The 17,738-nt window shown below is 42.3% G+C and overlaps 1 protein-coding gene across 2 annotated transcripts in view; it reads left to right on the top strand.

Moving 5' to 3' along the window:
- LOC306977551 (integrin beta-1-like) overlaps positions 1–14,372 on the top strand; it is a 34,905-nt gene extending 20,533 nt beyond the window's left edge. Inside the window, exons 2-16 of one of the 2 annotated variants that reach the window (XM_079575928.1) lie at positions 62–128; positions 641–726; positions 2,001–2,226; positions 2,594–2,764; positions 3,424–3,662; positions 4,045–4,203; positions 5,086–5,181; positions 5,769–5,858; positions 6,983–7,123; positions 7,616–7,818; positions 8,141–8,379; positions 8,662–8,884; positions 10,120–10,355; positions 11,553–11,719; positions 13,855–14,372. In XM_079575928.1, the coding sequence (XP_079432054.1) occupies positions 62–128; positions 641–726; positions 2,001–2,226; positions 2,594–2,764; positions 3,424–3,662; positions 4,045–4,203; positions 5,086–5,181; positions 5,769–5,858; positions 6,983–7,123; positions 7,616–7,818; positions 8,141–8,379; positions 8,662–8,884; positions 10,120–10,355; positions 11,553–11,719; positions 13,855–13,920 (2,409 nt within the window). In that variant the 3' untranslated portion in view covers positions 13,921–14,372. Of the gene's footprint in view, positions 1–61; positions 129–640; positions 727–2,000; positions 2,227–2,593; positions 2,765–3,423; positions 3,663–4,044; positions 4,204–5,085; positions 5,182–5,768; positions 5,859–6,982; positions 7,124–7,615; positions 7,819–8,140; positions 8,380–8,661; positions 8,885–10,119; positions 10,356–11,552; positions 11,720–12,678; positions 12,819–13,854 lie in introns of those variants that run through there. The other variant, XM_079575927.1, reaches the window with a different exon arrangement.
- The last annotated feature ends 3,366 nt before the right edge of the window (positions 14,373–17,738 follow it).

Raw genomic sequence — 17,738 nt, forward strand, 5'->3', positions numbered from 1 at the left:
CTATACTTAATCTGTAGGTCTGTATCTCAACCTAATGAAGCAATCTTTGTGTGTTTTGCAGATGGACCTGAAGCTGCTGTTGATATCCACATTATTAGGAGTCTTCTGTTATAGTAGCGCTCAAAAAGGTAAGCTGACAGCATCCTCCATGAAGCCCAAAGATATAAGGAGCTGTGGGCGTGTTATCGTCAAAATAATCAGTGCACGGAGTCTAAATTAAGATCTTTACAATTCTTTAATCTGCAGTGTAACTTTCTTCAGAATGTTGTCTCTTCATATTAGCACCAGTAAACAGCCGGGACATTGACATACATTCCATCAGTCAGAGAGGCATCTTTATATGGCTATTCGGTCATCCTTCACGCTGCTCCCTTGACTCATTTCATACTTGAGGGGGGAAAAAAAGTCTTTGTACTTCATGATGTTACCAGGCAGAGAACGTAGCTTTAGCTCCACCTTTGAATTAACTAATGGAAAAGCCAGAACATTCCGCCCATGTCTCTAGTTACCATCCTGCCGCTGCGTTCCAGACACACAGTGATGTATAAACATGGAGGGCTTAAGGCTGCCCTACTCTGCCTGGGACACCACTGCAGCACTCTCACTGCGCTCTCTCTTCCACTCGCTTTGTTTTTTCCAGAGGGGAACGAGTGCATCAGCGCCAATGCCAAGTACTGCGGGGAGTGCATCCAGGCCGGGGCCAAGTGCGGATGGTGTAAAGACCCAGTATGTTCATGAGACTTGTATAACAAACTGCACGATGGAAACGTCCAATTATGTAACCTGACAACGCACTACTTTCTAAACTGTTTCGAGTTTGAGCAAATTGGACCTATCGTCTGCTGATCTGTGCTTCAGATCGCTTCCAAATGCAAAGATAAGGGTGTAGAATGAACTACATGTAATCCTTTGTTCTGTTACAACCAATGAGAGGAAATTACAGTTAATCATCGTCCCATCATCCCAAAGGTTCACAGTGTTAAAACGTGCTCTTGTTTTCAGCTGAAAGCTTTCCATTATTTTTTCCCCAGAGACTTTGTAGGTGAAAGTTTAAAATGATAACACTAACCAACTAAATATTCTTTTAACATTCAAAACTTAAATAAATGAAAATGATAGACTTAAAATAAGAATAAGTATCTTTTTCGGAAATACTTAAAGAGGGGGTATTATGCTTTTTTCCATCCCATAGCACCAGTCTATATCACACTACAATGATGACGAAACCTTCTGTTGGTCTGTAAATGCAGTAAATTAGAATAACTGCCTTGTATAAAATTGCTCTCTCAAAATGGCTGTAGTGAATGTCTTGAAATAGGCCTCTGTCTCTTTAAGAACCTCTGACCCTTTCCGACACGCCCCCTCCACACGCTGTCTGTGGCATCAGTGGGGAGGGGGTTCTGCTGAGGAGCAGTGGTTGGTTACTCGGCTGGTGGTGAAAGCTCGGAGGCGTCTCCAGGAGGTGGGGGCGTTCCTAGGAGGACTCAGGCAAACCTATCCCTAAAATGGCCGCCATCAGAGTTTTTACAGATTACTCAAAAATGCGTGAATGTGCCAAGGCAACACTTGAGGGAATGACATAATAACATGATGTAAAGCTTGAAAAAGTCGATTTTGCATAATACCCCCCCTTTAAAAACTAAATTAAAACGCATTTCAGCAACCATCTCTCCAGTGTTGCAATGGTACATTGTGTTAGCGAATCCTGTTAGAGGGTTATTGATGATTAGAAAACCTTCGTGCAATTATGCTAGCACTGCTGAAAAACTGCTGATTATAGAAGCTACAGAGCTGGCCTGGGTGACCCCAAACGTTTGAGCGGTAGCGTAAGTCTTGATTAGTCAAGTGGAACGCAGATCATTTAAGTTACATAACAGTGAAAGACTACCTTTTTTAACTTTCTTCTGTTCTTGAAGTTTTCCAAAATATCCTTCTAAACAATATCTATACAGTACATCCGTTTCACAGTTGTTTCTCGATGATCTCCATTGTGTGTGTAGAAGTTCCTGAAAGAGGGTGAAACTGTGTCTACGCGCTGTGATGAAATCCAATCTCTGAAAAACAAAGGATGTACAGAGGACATGATCGAGAACCCTCGAGGAGACCAGACTGTGCTCAAGAACAAGGACGTGACCAACCGAGCCAAGGGCCCACACAAGAAGAATCTCAAGCACGAAGACATCACTCAAATCCAGCCTCAGAAAATCAGCCTCACCCTACGCTCTGGTAAGAGACGGGTTCTTTGAAAAGGGTTAAAAAACAAAACAAAAAAAAAGGGTTAAAAAACAACAACTTTTAACCCTCCAAAGTTGTCGTTCAACTTTCGAGGGTTAATAGGTATTCTCCGAAATATGTTTCCAAGATTGAATTTTATATACACTTTGGAAACATTATATTTTAGCTGATCTTCTGATAACAGGAGTCCTTCAAGGATCTATACTTGGACCGCTCCTTTTTTTGCATATAAGTACATGTCCTTTGCTTTCACCATCTGTTGTTTATTTATTATTGTACTGATTTTAAAGCTGTCAATATCAAACTGGTTACCTTTAGCGGGTAAAAGAACACGTTTAAACCAAGTGTCATTGTTTAGGTGAACCACAGTCATTCACGCTGAAGTTCAAACGTGCCGAGGATTACCCCATCGACCTGTACTACCTCATGGACCTGTCCTACTCCATGAAGGACGATCTGGAGAACGTGAAGAACCTGGGGACCCATCTGATGCTGGAGATGTCAAAGATCACCTCTGACTTCCAGATAGGTGAGGGCTCACTTTGCTCAACTGTTCCACTTCCTCGATAATTACTATGTACTCACACAAAGGTTACAGTGTTGATTAGTTGGAGAAAAAAAATGTCAATTGCTTTGGTTGTTGCAAATTTTTATATTGGTGGAGGACATAGGTAATGACAACTAAAGATGCAGCAATGTTTGGAAAGTAGAATGAGACAAAAAGCAAAGTTTTGTTGAATAATGACTTGGAAATGCTGCTAGGAAACACAATATGTGATATTATAAGGTAGGTCCTTATGCTACATGTGTGTTTGGTGTGAGCGGCTCTCCTCTCCTCAGACCTGACCGTAACTTCTGTCTCCATGGAGATGTTTGACTAAAGGCGGACAAATAATATATCCATTCTTTGATTGCCAATAAAAGCATTTTCTGTGTTGAGCTGGTCATTAGGAGCATGTTGCGCAGTGTGTCTTTAAATGTTCATAATGTACATCTATTGCTAAACGGCTATTTTAAGCTCTAGTTAGAAGAAAAATGGTTCACATTTCAACTCAACAATTTCCGGTGTCAAATTTCTCAGCCACCCAAGTTGACCGACCTTACACTGACCCGCAACAACCCTATAGAGACATTCTGGATGTCCATTTTCAACGCAGAAATTCAGCTTTCCGACTTGTTTCCCCCCAGGCTTTGGTTCCTTTGTGGAGAAAACCGTCATGCCTTACATCAGCACCACCCCGGCTAAACTGCTGAATCCATGCACGGGCGACCAGAACTGCACCAGCCCCTTCAGCTACAAGAACGTGCTGAAGCTAACCAGCGACGGGCAGAAGTTCAACACGTTGGTCGGGCAGCAGCACATCTCCGGAAACCTGGACTCTCCGGAGGGGGGCTTCGACGCCATCATGCAAGTGGCCGTGTGCGGGGTGAGCGCTAGATGAAATTCCTCCGCTTTTATGACCCGGAGCAACCGTTTATATGAACTTTTTTACGAGTGAGTTTACAGGCTGATTAGTGGAGAAGGGGTATTAAAATGTAGCGGTGACATGATGCGAAAAGCAGTTTTATGAGATTCTCTGGATGTTGTAATGCTTCCGTGAAAAAAAAAAGATTTAAGTCAGATTTGTCGTTGAAACTACAATCTGTTTTATATCACTCTTTTCCTCAGTTGCTGAACTTCTGTGTCTCTAAGCAAGTTTCACATATTCAGAGAAAATGTTTTCAACAGTAGAACCAAAGCCATTTCTTCTACATACTGTATACTTTTGGTTATTATGAATATGAATGTATTATGACTTTTGTGTGCAGGACCTGATTGGCTGGCGGAAAGACGTGACCCGCCTCCTGGTCTTCTCCACCGACGCCGGCTTCCACTTCGCCGGAGACGGGAAACTGGGCGGCATCGTGCTCCCCAACGACGGCAAATGTCACCTGGAGAACAACATCTACACCATGAGTCACTACTACGTGAGTTGAAGTGTGAAGTTCGGGCCCCTGGGCTGGATGGATGGATGGATGGATGGATGGATAGATGGATAGATAGATAGATAGATAGATAGATAGATAGATAGATAGATAGATAGATAGATAGATAGATAGATAGATAGATAGATAGATAGATAGATAGATAGATAGATAGATAGATAGATAGATAGATAGATAGATAGATAGATAGATAGATAGAAAAAATAGAATATTTTAAAGGTTTGTTTGGAAAAAACCCTGTCAAAATAGCGACAAAAACGAGAAGAAAACTAGGATGAAAGTGCAACAAAAAAAAGGAAAAAAAGTGACAAAAGACAGCCATAAAACATGACAAAAGAGCAACAAAAAATCAACAAAAATGGGACAAAAGCACAGCTAAAAAGTGACAAAAAGCGATGAAAGTGTAGCAAAAGGTAACAAAAAACAGCCACAAAAGACCAGCAAAAAATCTACAAAAATGTGACAAATAGTGTGGCAAAAAATTGACAAAAAAGCGATGAAAGCACAACAAAAAAAGTGACAAAAACTCAACAAAAAAGTGGCAAAAAAAAACAAAAGATGAAAGTGCAACAAAAAAGTGGCATCAGTTTTGTAGGTCTTAGCTTTCAAATGAGGCGTTACACTGTCCTATCCGCTGTAAACTCCAATCAAGAAGCTTTTAGATTTGAGTAATGCTGCCGAACTGGAGAAAAAACACTCGGTTAAGGCGGGTAGTAACAGGGTTCATTATTTATTCATTTATCTTTCGTACCTGGTCACTATTGAATGAAATAACTCGCTTTGATTTCACACAGACCACAATGTTTAGACACAGTTGTCTCCTACAGTTTATGTAGTTTAACAGTGTGAATGGTTTCTTTCCAGGACTACCCCTCCATCGCTCACTTGGTCCAAAAACTCAGCGACAACAACATCCAGACCATCTTCGCCGTCACGGAGGAGTTCCAGCCCGTCTACAAGGCAAGTCATCACGTTGCTGACGGTAAAACTAAAAGAAATACCTCTGGCCTCGGACTCCATTGTAAATCTCTCCACCTGGGCTCGCCGCGCTCCTCACATCTGCTTCCATTTACCAGTAGCGGGCTCTAAACTCGGCAAGAGCAGCCTCTCCCGGGTCACTCTTCCACAGCTGAGTTTGATAAACATGCTTTTTATTATGGCTCCGCACAGAAGCCCATACAATAACACCGGCGCTACAATTTTAGGGTCGAGTTCAGCTGCGCGAGGCGTGGAAGGTCATACACAAGGCTGAACGTATTGTTTCTCAGCAGTGAAGTATTACATTTCTTAATTTAAGGAACTGTACTTATACAGAATGGGAAGGAAAAGCGACTAAAGAAAGTAAACGTGTCATATGGAAACGTGTCGCATCCTTAAAATGAGTTATTAGTGATAAAAAAAAAGGGCTTTCCAACTGATTTTATTTACTTATAGTATGGATTGTTAAAGAAATGTTCTGCATTGCGGCCTTTTCTTTCTTTTCTACTTTCCACTATTGTTTTCCATTGAGTTATGAGATCAAAAAGTAATATGATTTTCTCTTCCAGGAGCTGAAAAATTTAATTCCCAAGTCAGCGGTGGGCACTCTGTCTGCCAACTCCAGCAACGTCATCAACCTCATCATCGACGCCTACAACGTGAGTCCTTCATGTGAACACAGACTCTCCAATTCTAGAATAACATCACGTATAGGTAGGGTCGCAAATTGGCAGTCAATTCCTGATACATCCCCTGATATTTTCCAGAAACCCTCGATGGAAACTTAAAGCCTGGAAATGTCCCAAAATTAGGGACTATACAGAGTGTAAAAATGTTAAAACTAAGTATTTTCCTCCCCCTACATGTTCCAGCCATGTCCTAATGTGTAGAATGAGTCCAGACCTGTTCACCACAACTGCCTCTAAAATCCTGCACTGTCACTCAAAAAGTTGTTCGGGTCCGTAGTGCCGCCATGCACGGGCTTAATATAGAAGGTGCAGTTACACGTGCGACCTGAGGTGGCAGTAGTGAGTATAAAATGGCCAACCTGCATCTATCCCCTTTAAATAAACACTATATTTTCCACGTTTTTTAAATAAGTTCAGTTTAGTTACCCATTCATTATGTTTTTGAACCATACACTGCATTTTCCTAAACTCTGTCCGACACAGAGCTGCATCTGAACCATCTCTACAGCCTGACACATGACACAGACTCTTAAAGCTATATCATATTGTAATGCTGCACACACTTGGTGAAAATAGATGGGTACAAACATGGAATGAGTCTTCATTTTCAAAAGCTTTGTTTTGGCCTTAAACCTAAAGCCAAGTCCTCTTCATAACTTGATGGTCAGACACAGTAATGATTTCTTTGAGACTTTTCATCTCTCCAGCGATAGACATTTAAGTGTAAACTCTAAAGTCAGTATGATGTAGTTTATATGTGTCTGTTATAACGCAACCTTAACTTGTGTTTATTCCCTTTTTATTCCCGTTAAGTCTTTTGGAAAAAATGGAAAACTGATCATGCTAGTTTTCAGTTTAACATTTCCAGGCCAACCCTTTTAACACTCCTTTTCCCCTTATTTCCACTCCATTGTGCCATTGCTAATACAAGACCCCGTGCATTTGATTTGATTCACACGAAGCACATTAAACCGTTTGAAAAATCCGCTCCTAATCCTCGACTTGAAGTGCACAGTGAGCTGTCTAAACAAAACGAGCAGACGACATTCCACCGCGGCGGAATAATAACATCAGTGCTGTTATCTTCCTGGCAGTCGCTCTCCTCCGAGGTTATTTTGGAGAACAGCAAGCTTCCCGAGGGAGTGAGCATCGCCTACACGGCCCGCTGCAAGAACGGAGTGGTCAACGAGGGCGAGAAGGGACGCAAGTGCTCCAACATCTCCATCGGGGACGAGGTGAGGCCTGAAAGAGACTGTGTTTGGAAGCATCGCTCAGGTTGATAAGAGAAAAAACAAAAACGGCAGAACAGTGCATTTATGTTATATACTGTATTAGCCCCTTCAGGATTTCGCTGGCAATTTTTGTGATTGTTGCTAAAATGCCTAGTTTCACAGGCCATTTTTCCAAAAGTTCCAAGTTGCAATCTCTGCATTTTACAGCACTTTTAATCAAAGAGACACAGAACTGAACGCTTAGAGGGAGAAGAACAGATGACGCTCGGTTTTATTTCAATATTTGGGCTTCGGTTTTCGGTTTTTCACAAATCACACGGGAAAAAGAAGTAATCTAAGGAGCACACTGCGGCACTCGCTGTAAAGTCAGACCGAGACGAGTGAGAGGGAGGCGGAGTTTGCTTGATTTTGCGTTAAAAGTTGGGATCACAAAACCCTGGAGGGACTGAGTATCAAACAAGGAAAGAGAACACTATTTTTTCCTCTTTCCATTAGGTGGCTTTCAACATCAGCATCACGTCCAAGGGCTGTCCGAAAAATGGCAAATCGGAGACCATTAAGATCAAGCCTCTGGGCTTCTCGGAGGACGTGGAGATCGTTCTGAAGTTCGTCTGCGAGTGCGACTGTCACAAGGCGGGCATCCCCAACAGCAAGCACTGCCACTTCGGGAACGGCACCTTCGAATGCGGCGCCTGCAAGTACGTCCGCTCAAGGAGAGTTCATAACGAATGAACTTTACTTAACTTAACTTTACAGCACAGTAATAACATGGTATTGAGACGGAAGTGGCATCACCAAAAAATATATTAATCGATAAAATTAAGCATAGAAAATAGAAAACATTACAAAATATAGTGGATATGCATGTCTTCATAAGTTGATGGAAAAATGTACTTTCTTTAAAATGGACCGACGTTACCCACAATGTCTTCTTAAGCTAAATGAACATATTTATTCAACCCTGTAAAAGGCTTTGCAGCTTGTGTGGTGCGACATGACTGATGGGCGTGCCTTCCCCAGGTGTAACGAGGGCCGCGTGGGTCGCCGGTGCGAGTGCAGCAGCAACGACGTGGCCACGGAGGACATGGACCGCACCTGCCGCAAGGACAACGGCACCGACATCTGCTCCAACAACGGCGACTGCGTGTGCGGCACGTGCGAGTGCAAGACGAGGGAGAACCCCGAGGAGCGCTACAGCGGGCAGTTCTGTCAGTGCGACAACTTCAACTGCGACCGCTCCAACAACAAGCTCTGCGGAGGTACGGCTCTGTCCTCAAGGCTCAGGGATCAGCTGCAGTTTTACACTTTTATATTGGACTTTGGTCATGCTTTTACGTTCATTTTCTGCTTTGGCACAAGGTTCACACCCAGTTTAGTCAATTTTAGCTCCATTTGAAACCCTCTTTGGTCTTGAACTACGCCAGGTAGCACTTTTTGGATATTTTATGAGGTGGTACTTGGTGCGAGAAGTTTATGAACACTTGAGATTCTAAAATACTTGATACACAGGAGCGTGACCCTGTTCTCTTGTTCCTCTCCAGGGCACGGCCGCTGTGAGTGCAGGTTGTGTATCTGCGACTACCCGTGGATGGGGAGTGCGTGCGACTGCTCTCTGGACAACAGCACGTGCATGGCCAGTAACAAGCAGATCTGCAACGGCAGAGGCATCTGCGAGTGCGGGGCGTGTAAATGTACGGACCCCAAGTTCCAGGGGCCCACCTGTGAGACCTGCCCCACCTGCCCCGGGGTCTGCACCGAGCACAAGTCAGTAGCATCCAGCTCACTCTCAGTTATGACAGAGATCTGGGCCATGATAGGTGTGCGGAGTACAACTAGTATACTATAGTGTAGTGTGATAGAAGGGCAGGGTGAAGGTCAAATCCCATATGTAATACAGCAGTGACCACGATAATGAACAATCACAGTAATGGCAGCAATTGGATAACAGGAAACCAACTGACTTTAATCAACTGCAGCAAAAAGGCAGTAGTAACAGAGTAACCTTTTATGTTTAATTTGAAGTATATTCATTGTATTTTATTAGTTACTGCTTTACTTTCATTTTTACTGCTATTCCCTCTTATTATTATTATTTAGTTTCCAATGAAAGTGATTATGGGGTTTTGTTAAGATTTAAAACTTGAACTTTTTGATTGCTCATGTACCTCTTTTTTCGGTGCTTGAAAATAGCATCTAGTGCGCTAATAAATGAGGTACATGCACAGAACATATTATCTTAGTTTAACAAAAGCAACAGGGAAAGATAAAGCCATCAAAGAAAACATTCAATATGTTTGACATAGCACATTTTTCTCATCAAATGTTACAGTGAAAAACGGCGGGACAAAGCGAAGCGCTAAAATCATCAAAGTTAGCCTCGAACGGTTCACCATGGACCCAGCTCTGCCGCACTCAGAGCGGCTTCGAACACCGGGAAACTCTGGTCTATACAGACAAGCCGAGGAGGTTGGCTCTAAACTCTGCCACCCTCCCGGGAGAAGTCGCTCTGCAGGCAGAGCTTCAGTTTGACTGAACACAACACAACACACTTTTATAAAAGTAAATATACTACCTGTAGGCCACCGTTCTCTTGGAATATTTGACCGCACACGGAGAGAAAAGTCCAGTATTTCCAGTGTGCGCTAAAGCCATGTTCAAGGTGGAGACCTGCGGCTTAGAGACAAGTGCGGCTTATGTAAAAAAAAAAATATAGTTTAGATGGTGCTGCCAAGTCTTGTTTTGATTCAATATGAAGAAAAAACAAATGACTCATTAATAGAATGTACTGCTTTTAAATAGTTCAGTGAAGTATTTCAATAATATAATAATCGCAATATTTTTTAAGTCCTGTTTTGATTATTATTTAATTTTAGCTTGTCCAAACCTTATTTAAATGCATTGAGCCACTGAGTGAGCCACTTCATTCAAATACAGTATCTACAAAAACACCATACAAGGAAAAAAATAATAATAATAAAATGTGTTTCTCTATCTTCCAGGGAGTGTGTGCAGTGCCGTACGTTCGGCACCGGTGAGAAGAAGGACACATGTGAGCGGGACTGCAGTTACTTTAACCTCATCAAAGTGAAGGCCCGGGACAAACTGCCGCAGCCCAACGACGCCACCTACCCCGTCATGCACTGCAAGGAGCGGGACGCCAACGACTGCTGGTTCTACTACACCTACGCCGTCAACAACAACACGGAGAAGGAGGTGCACGTGGTGGAAACGCTGGGTACGTACGCGAGCCGCCTTTCACATGACTTGTGACATATAAAAACATTGTGTCTGGGCACGAAGATGGAATAACAAGGCATTGAATTTGAGTCGGCACCGGCACGAACCCTGTTGAACTCAAATCAAGCACAGAGTTGGAGTGTGCTCACCCGTGTTTGGAGTGGGAAAAGCAGTTGTGAAAGTGGAAGGGTGTGGAGTGGGTCCATAATGACTGGGGTGGGGCTGCACAGTGCCATATGTACACACACACACACACACACACACACACACACACACACACACACACACACACACACACACACACACACATGCAGCGGGGCGGGGTGCTATGGCTGTTATTTTAAGACCTCCAAACTCGTGTTTCCCCCAGCGCTTTGTGTCAACCAATTTTCCTATTCCTGACATGTGGCTCTGCAGGGAGTGCAAAAGAAAACCAAAATACACTTTGAGAAATTGTCCGAGTGAATATTTTTGCCAGTGGGCGCTCAGTCACCTCATTGTTCAGAAGAAATCAGGTGGTAAAGCTACACCAGCTGAGAGCCGCTACGTTTTTAGTTGTTTTGTGTTATCATTGTGTATGTCAACATTTCCCATCGTAGAAGAGGTTTTCATATTAATCACTTGGACTTTTGAAGATCCAAATCACTGTGGACCTTAGAAATACAAAGGAGAAGCGTCTTTCAATCCATCCCTTAGCCTGCTCAATGTATTTTTCCTATAGCCGTTAGCATTTAGCCTCCAACATTGCATTATTATGAACAATCCAGATGTTTTCAGCTGTTGTCAACCCAAGCCTAGTTAGAAATCATTAATGAATGTACAGACCTTTGGAGAGTCAATTTAGATCAGAATTGGCGTCTAAAACTAGCCTCTGAGCTAAATCATATTCAGTTTAGTTTCTGCTTTTTGTGGGGTCAGATGCACATCCAATGGCCACAAAACATCATCTTTTAATATGATGATGATGGAGAAAAGACAGAAGTGATATAAATGTCATAAATCACCATACTTAAATGTAGTGCCTGGCTTCACCTTTCATTTGTAAAGCTCAGCTCAAACAGGTCCGGGAAGCCGTTTGCTAACTCTGATTTCTGTGTTTCTGATGTGAGATTTTGACTTTTGCATGTGAATAATAATGGCGTGGCGAAGAGGAGAGAATATGAGTGATGTTGTGATGCCTCGTTCTGTGCTGCAGACTGCCCGGCGGGCCCTGACATCATCCCCATCGTGGCCGGCGTGGTGGCGGGCATCGTCCTCATCGGCCTGGCCCTCCTCCTCATCTGGAAGCTGCTCATGATCATCCACGACCGCAGGGAGTTCGCCAAGTTCGAGAAGGAGAAGATGAACGCCAAGTGGGACACGGTCAGTGAAAAGACATGATTTTTTTTTAGCAGACACGGCGAGGGGAGACGCTGCGTGTGGTGCAGCTAAAAAAAACAAACAGGTACATGGTCAACAAAAGAGATTAAACTGGAACGGTAGAGAAAGTGTTCACCTAGAAATATAAGCCAGTCAGGAAGATGTGTCTTTTTCTAGGGTAAGAAGCAGCTTTAATGTTTGGAATTTGGAGCTGATAACCACAGAGGGCTTCAAACTAGACCTGAAGCAGTGTAAAGGCAACTTGTAAGAGACCTTAGCCCCCTGCCCGGAGCGTGACAAGTCCACTTTTCAGATCAATAGCATTAGTAAAGTTCTAGATTGTAAGGAAACTCAAAAAAAAGTGTCACTCCAGCATTGAACCTCTGGCCCCTAAGATATTGCACACATCAGTGAGAGAATACCTTTTAAAATGCCTCTCAGACCTCCTGTTAGATCATTTAGGACGTCCAACTGGGATTTAGTGTTTATTTTGTGCCACGACTGGGAGGCAAAATTTGAAATGAATCTTGCCGCCACGAAAAAAGACTTGCCCACCTCTCCTGTAAGAAGCCATGCAGCCGCGTATTGATGACTTAATGTCTCAGTTTTCCGCCTGAACAACAAATATTGTGGTGGTTGGATGTTGTGTGTGATAGAAAATCAAAGTGCAAATAGGAGGGTTTAGAGGGTGGAAGAACAGTGACTGGGATTTGTTAACCTCCTCAAACTTGAAGCTGGGTTGATTTTTGTAGCAGTGGTTTGTCTCCCTCTTGTGTCGACGTAGCATAACGCACTTTCTTCACAGCAACCGAAGCTTTGAACATTCAGCAAAACCTGAAATCTCCTGTTTCTGTTCTGCGCTCGTTCCTTCGTTGTTCCCCCTGCTTTCCTCAGCTTTCTTCCATCCTTTTTGCTTTTTCCTGTTGATTTTTTTCCTTTGAATCTCCCTCTCTATCCTTCAGCAAGACAACCCCATTTACAAGAGTCCCATCAATCAGTTCCAGAACCCCAGCTACGGCCGCAAAGCTGCCGCTCTTTAAGTTTGTATCTCCTCTGCCGTTTCCTGCATGACTCTTGCACTTTTGTGTTCTTTTTCTCACCGTTTCCCATGAGTTTTGCTTCGATACCAAAGCGGTCAGTGTGAGTCTTGTCTGTAACCATATGTTTGCTGTGAAGTGTGGGAAGGATTATTCCTCAAAAGGGAAAAATTGAGAATACTGTATAAGAGTAAAACTGTATCAATAAGAGAAGAGATTACGTGATAACTGTCTTAAAAATTGCCACAATGTTGTTTTATGAAATAATTTGACTGCTATTTGTTTTTTCATTGATGTCTTTTTACTTGTGTCAAAGCTTAGTTGTGTATAATATATTGCCCAGTCCAGCCCTACTATCTAAGGTGAGAAAGATGAAGAAATAGATCTTGACACTCGTCACATAACATAGGTTTGCTAACATCAATGAGGCATTAGACACAATGGAGACATTTTCAGCTTATTTTGAGCTCCTTTTGCAATATTCCCATCAAATGTGGGTAAAATGATGACTATACTCGAGCAAATTAAGAAATGAGTGAGTTAAGGATTCATATAACTGTTGTAAATCAAAAAAAGTTTGCACATGCCTTTATGACAGCGCCATCTAGTGTCTCATGTATATTAGCTCACAGTGATCCGCCTCATTAGCCAATCAGAGACAAGTATTCTGTAGTCTTTGTACACAAACTCTAAGACCACCATCTCTTCCTCATTGTTTTTATTAGAAGAAGAAGAAGAAGAAGAAGAAGAAGAAGCCACAATGTAATTCAAAACCACTCAGGTCATGGTCACTTGAAAGCACAAAAGTTCGGTTTTAGTCATGATTTTCCTCTGTTTGTCCCATTTTAAGCCTTGATATAGTATTTTGTCGACTCTTGTTTTGACACAACTCGATGAAAAGACAAATAGCTCCGTGTTGAAGTTGTTCCCATCATCGCAATATTCAAGACAGTTGTCAAATATTGCACATTAGAAGATTACTGAACAGGCATGTTTTTGTACCGTGTGTGGTCACATCGAATGCCAAGGTGTGCGTGATATTAGCCTTTATTTTTTATTTTTAATACTAAATACACATTTCTTTACTTGTTTCTTCTCCAGGGTGAAAATCCCATCTACAAAAGTGCCGTGACAACCGTGGTCAACCCCAAATACGAAGGAAAATAGTGGAGTTGCCTTCTGGACTGTGCTCTTTCAACTCCCAAACAACACTTTTTTTTTTTTTTACATCGCTTTTTTTCATGTAGCACCACCCCCCACCGCGTCTACTCGTACTAACACATCTGAATTTTACGCTAACGTGTCATATTGGCCACGTACAGTTTTTTTTTAATCTTGTGTATATACTTTTTAAGAGGAAGATGAAGAAAAAATAAGATGAAGGTGCTTTTTTTCCTGCCTGGCGTGGGCGGGTAAGGTCACATTAACGTATCATTATTTCACAATGTGCACACTTTTGGATGTATGAAAATATATATAACGTGGACATGTTTTATGATTTTTGTTTTTGTTTTTTTGTGTGTGTGTGTGTGTGTGTCCTTCACAATTTGTCTTTTGTCGTTTTTGTCTTGTCTCCGTGCACTGAGCTCCTGAGTGTGTAAATGTGGAAGCAAGCGCGGCAGAAGTGAAGAACTGGGCGAAAACGCGAATACATTTACTATTAGTCGCTCCTCATTGCCGCCGTTGTCTCCGTCTGAGCAGATGTAAACAAAACCAGCTGAAACCAGGAAGTGTGCCTGCAGTCGTCACCGTAGGGCTTCACAAAAATGCTGATCGGCTCAAATAGACCGGTGGTTCTCTGACTCTTCAAATCACTGACCATCCGCCTGCCGCTCGGCCAAGGTTCTGACCAAACGAGTGCTGAATCGGGTCTGAAAACGGTCAAAGAAAATACCTATATTGGGCAAAATTAAGCAAGAACTGGGTGTAAGCCATGTCTGCACCAGGAAACACCAAACTTAAAGTGAACGTCTGTAAGTTTAAATGTTTTACAAATGTAATAGACCGCGTATAATCGAGCGCCTGGGCCTGCATTTTCACGTAACATAAGTAATATTAAAGTCATATTTTTCTGAAGTCCCTCCTTTTGCTGATCTCAGTAACTAATCAGGTCCAATCAGGAGGGAGCTTTCGAAATCTTGTTCTCCCCTCTTCTCATTTTGCGAAACGAGGACTGGCTTTTAGGACCAATCAGGAGGGGAGGTGGGCGGGAGCTTGATTGTTTACTTTGGAAGTCCGTCTCTCTTGCTCCTCATTTCGCGATCTTACAAACTTTAAATGCATCACTGAAGAATAAATGAATGAATAAGTCTGAAAGGGACATATTGAAGCAGACACAAACAAATGTCTATCCACCTGAAAAAAGCATAATTGTGTCAAAAGCCCATGGCCTTGTCGAAGGATCCTCCATTTCAGTTTGTCGCCTTGACCTACTCAAAGGGACTGTATACCACTTGTGGACAAAATGTGTAAAGTTTATTTCTGTTAGACTGGATAGACACAAGACAATTTTTCGTCATAGTCGGTTTTAAATTACAGCTGAAATTGACTAGAACTTTAGAACAGGGCTTACCGGTGAGCAAAGCTGTTTATGTCGAGTCTTGGTAATGGTGGACATTGCGATGATGCCGAACAATCAGTGGAGATGTAGACCAGTGCTCGTAACTGTACAGTGTTTATTGTATGTGCAAAGTCTATGCTTCTTTCTCAGGTCTGTTCCCTGTGTTCCTCTTGCCGCACCAAAAAAACGTGTCTGTCCGTGAGAGTTTGCGTGTGAACTGTGTCAGGGCTTTGGATTAACGTAGCAACACCTCGGAAATACGCTCCACCAAAATGCCTCTGTTTGACTCCACTGTGTTGTTTTCAAAGTGCCTTTAATTTCAGCGCCACGCTCTCTCCCGATGCTGTCAATGGTTATTTATTAAATAAATGATAAAATGTACACTGTCCTTGTCTTTTTCTATGGCAACCAGGTTAAAGAGGAAGTTGCAGATGGCAGGTTTTATGAGACAAGAAGAATATCCAAGATGACATTCATGGGGCCTTGCATTGTGAAAGAGTGGTTCAGGGAGCATAAGACATCATTTTCACACATGGATTGGGCCACCCCAGAGTCCAGATCTTAATCCTATTAAGAATATTTGGGATGTGCTGGAGAAGGCTTTGCACAGTGGTCACACTCTCCCATCATCAATACAAGATCTTGGTGAAAAATGAATGTAACACTTGAGCTTTGGACATTGCAGAAGCTCATTGCCACAGCAAATGTGCTAAAGGTGCTACACCTACAACCAAATAGTAGAGCGAGATACCTTTTTTATGGTGCCTTTTTTTTGTCAGGCAGTTTATAATGATCTAATGATCTTCATTCAAGTGTTCTATGCTTTTCCATAATATTTAACTTGTCGATTTTTGGAGCCCTTAAGTTGATTAGGTAAACCGTTCGTAGATAGATCAACTCCTTTGACTGACATACACCTCTTTGTATTAGTCCTCGCCATGGGTTTTTGTATCATACCTTATATTCCTCTGAGCTTGTATCTAGATTCTTTTCTTAGAAACATCTCCTGTAAACAGTGAGGAAACCTGAGGTTTTGTGCTTTGTACATCACAACTGCTGTGTAAACATCAACAAGATCATGCAATAAGATATTTAATCCAATAAAAAGAGGATTTGTTGGAGCAAGGTGTTCTGCATGGCTGATCACTCTAATTGCTTTCTTTTGTAATAAGAAAGCTATTTTCTTACTGTAATAAGGAAAAAACATATTTTCAACTATTTCTAAAATAATTTATGACGGTGCAATAGTAAACAAATCATTTTGTGACAATAAGCGGATTCGGCATCTCACCGAGCGCAGAGCATGCTGGTCCAGGTTAAAGGTCAGGCCTACCCAGATCATATCCCAAACTGTTAACATGACCGAGTGTGACTTGAATATATTGAGCGTTAAAAATCGATGTTTTAAAAGAATTCTGTAAGAAACGGGGACACAGTGTTACTGGGAAGAGAAAAAGAACTCGTGGCCCTCGCTAAACCAATAGCCTAAATAAATAAAAAACAGTTCTTGTATTAAGTAAATAGACCTATCGGTTACAAAGAGCATTACTAGTTAGCTATATGTGAAACCTACTAATTTAATCCATTCATCATGACGTTCTGGATCTTTTCTTTCAGTGGGAAATGTGATGAGTGCTATGGTGACTCCATATACAACACTGTGAGGTTCCTTTATTGCACTCGTGAATAGAGCAAAACTCTTCCATGATTAGTCGCACTGCAATGGAGAATGAATGTGAACTTGGCATATCGCCGTAAAAGCACTTTAAGCGACGTAATAGTCACTAAATAGCCCATTGTTCTACTATGATAGTCTGGTTTTAATGGACTTTGTTGACAGCGTGGGTAGCTGTGAACTTTGCACATTACACATCAGACAAAGAGCGGTTCAGAAGCCCCTTATGAGAGACCAACAGGCCCGGTTAGAGCCATGAAGCCATCCTTTCGTGGACCCACCACCTGCAGGAGGAGCCATAAGGGGCTGGTGCAATGTGATTTGGGAAGCTCCAACAGCTGCCCCCACGACCCAGAAATGGAAAAGTGGAAGAAAATGGATGGATGGATTACCGCGCATGCTCATTTGGCCTATACACCTAATTCACATGTGTCAAGGTCAAGGCCCGCGGGCTGCATGATATAATGTGGCCCTTTGAGGAGCATGAATTCCTGAGCATGTCAAAAATGATGGATTTTTAACGAAATAACCAGCTGCTCATTCCAGCCACTAGAGGGCATCTTAAATTTTAAAAAAGGAAAGAATTCCACATGTGTCCAGCAGAGGGCACTGACATAATAAGAGATCAGGATATAAACAGCATATTATAGCCACGTGGTAAAAGGTCAATCTGCCCCAAGGCGGGTGTGGCTACAATAGTAACTTACTGCCATTGACTGTGAAGTGTATGAATAATGACTTTAAGCAGCA

This window comes from Gobius niger (assembly GCF_951799975.1).
Source record: "Gobius niger genome assembly, chromosome: 18".
Classification (NCBI taxonomy): Eukaryota; Metazoa; Chordata; class Actinopteri; order Gobiiformes; family Gobiidae; genus Gobius; species Gobius niger.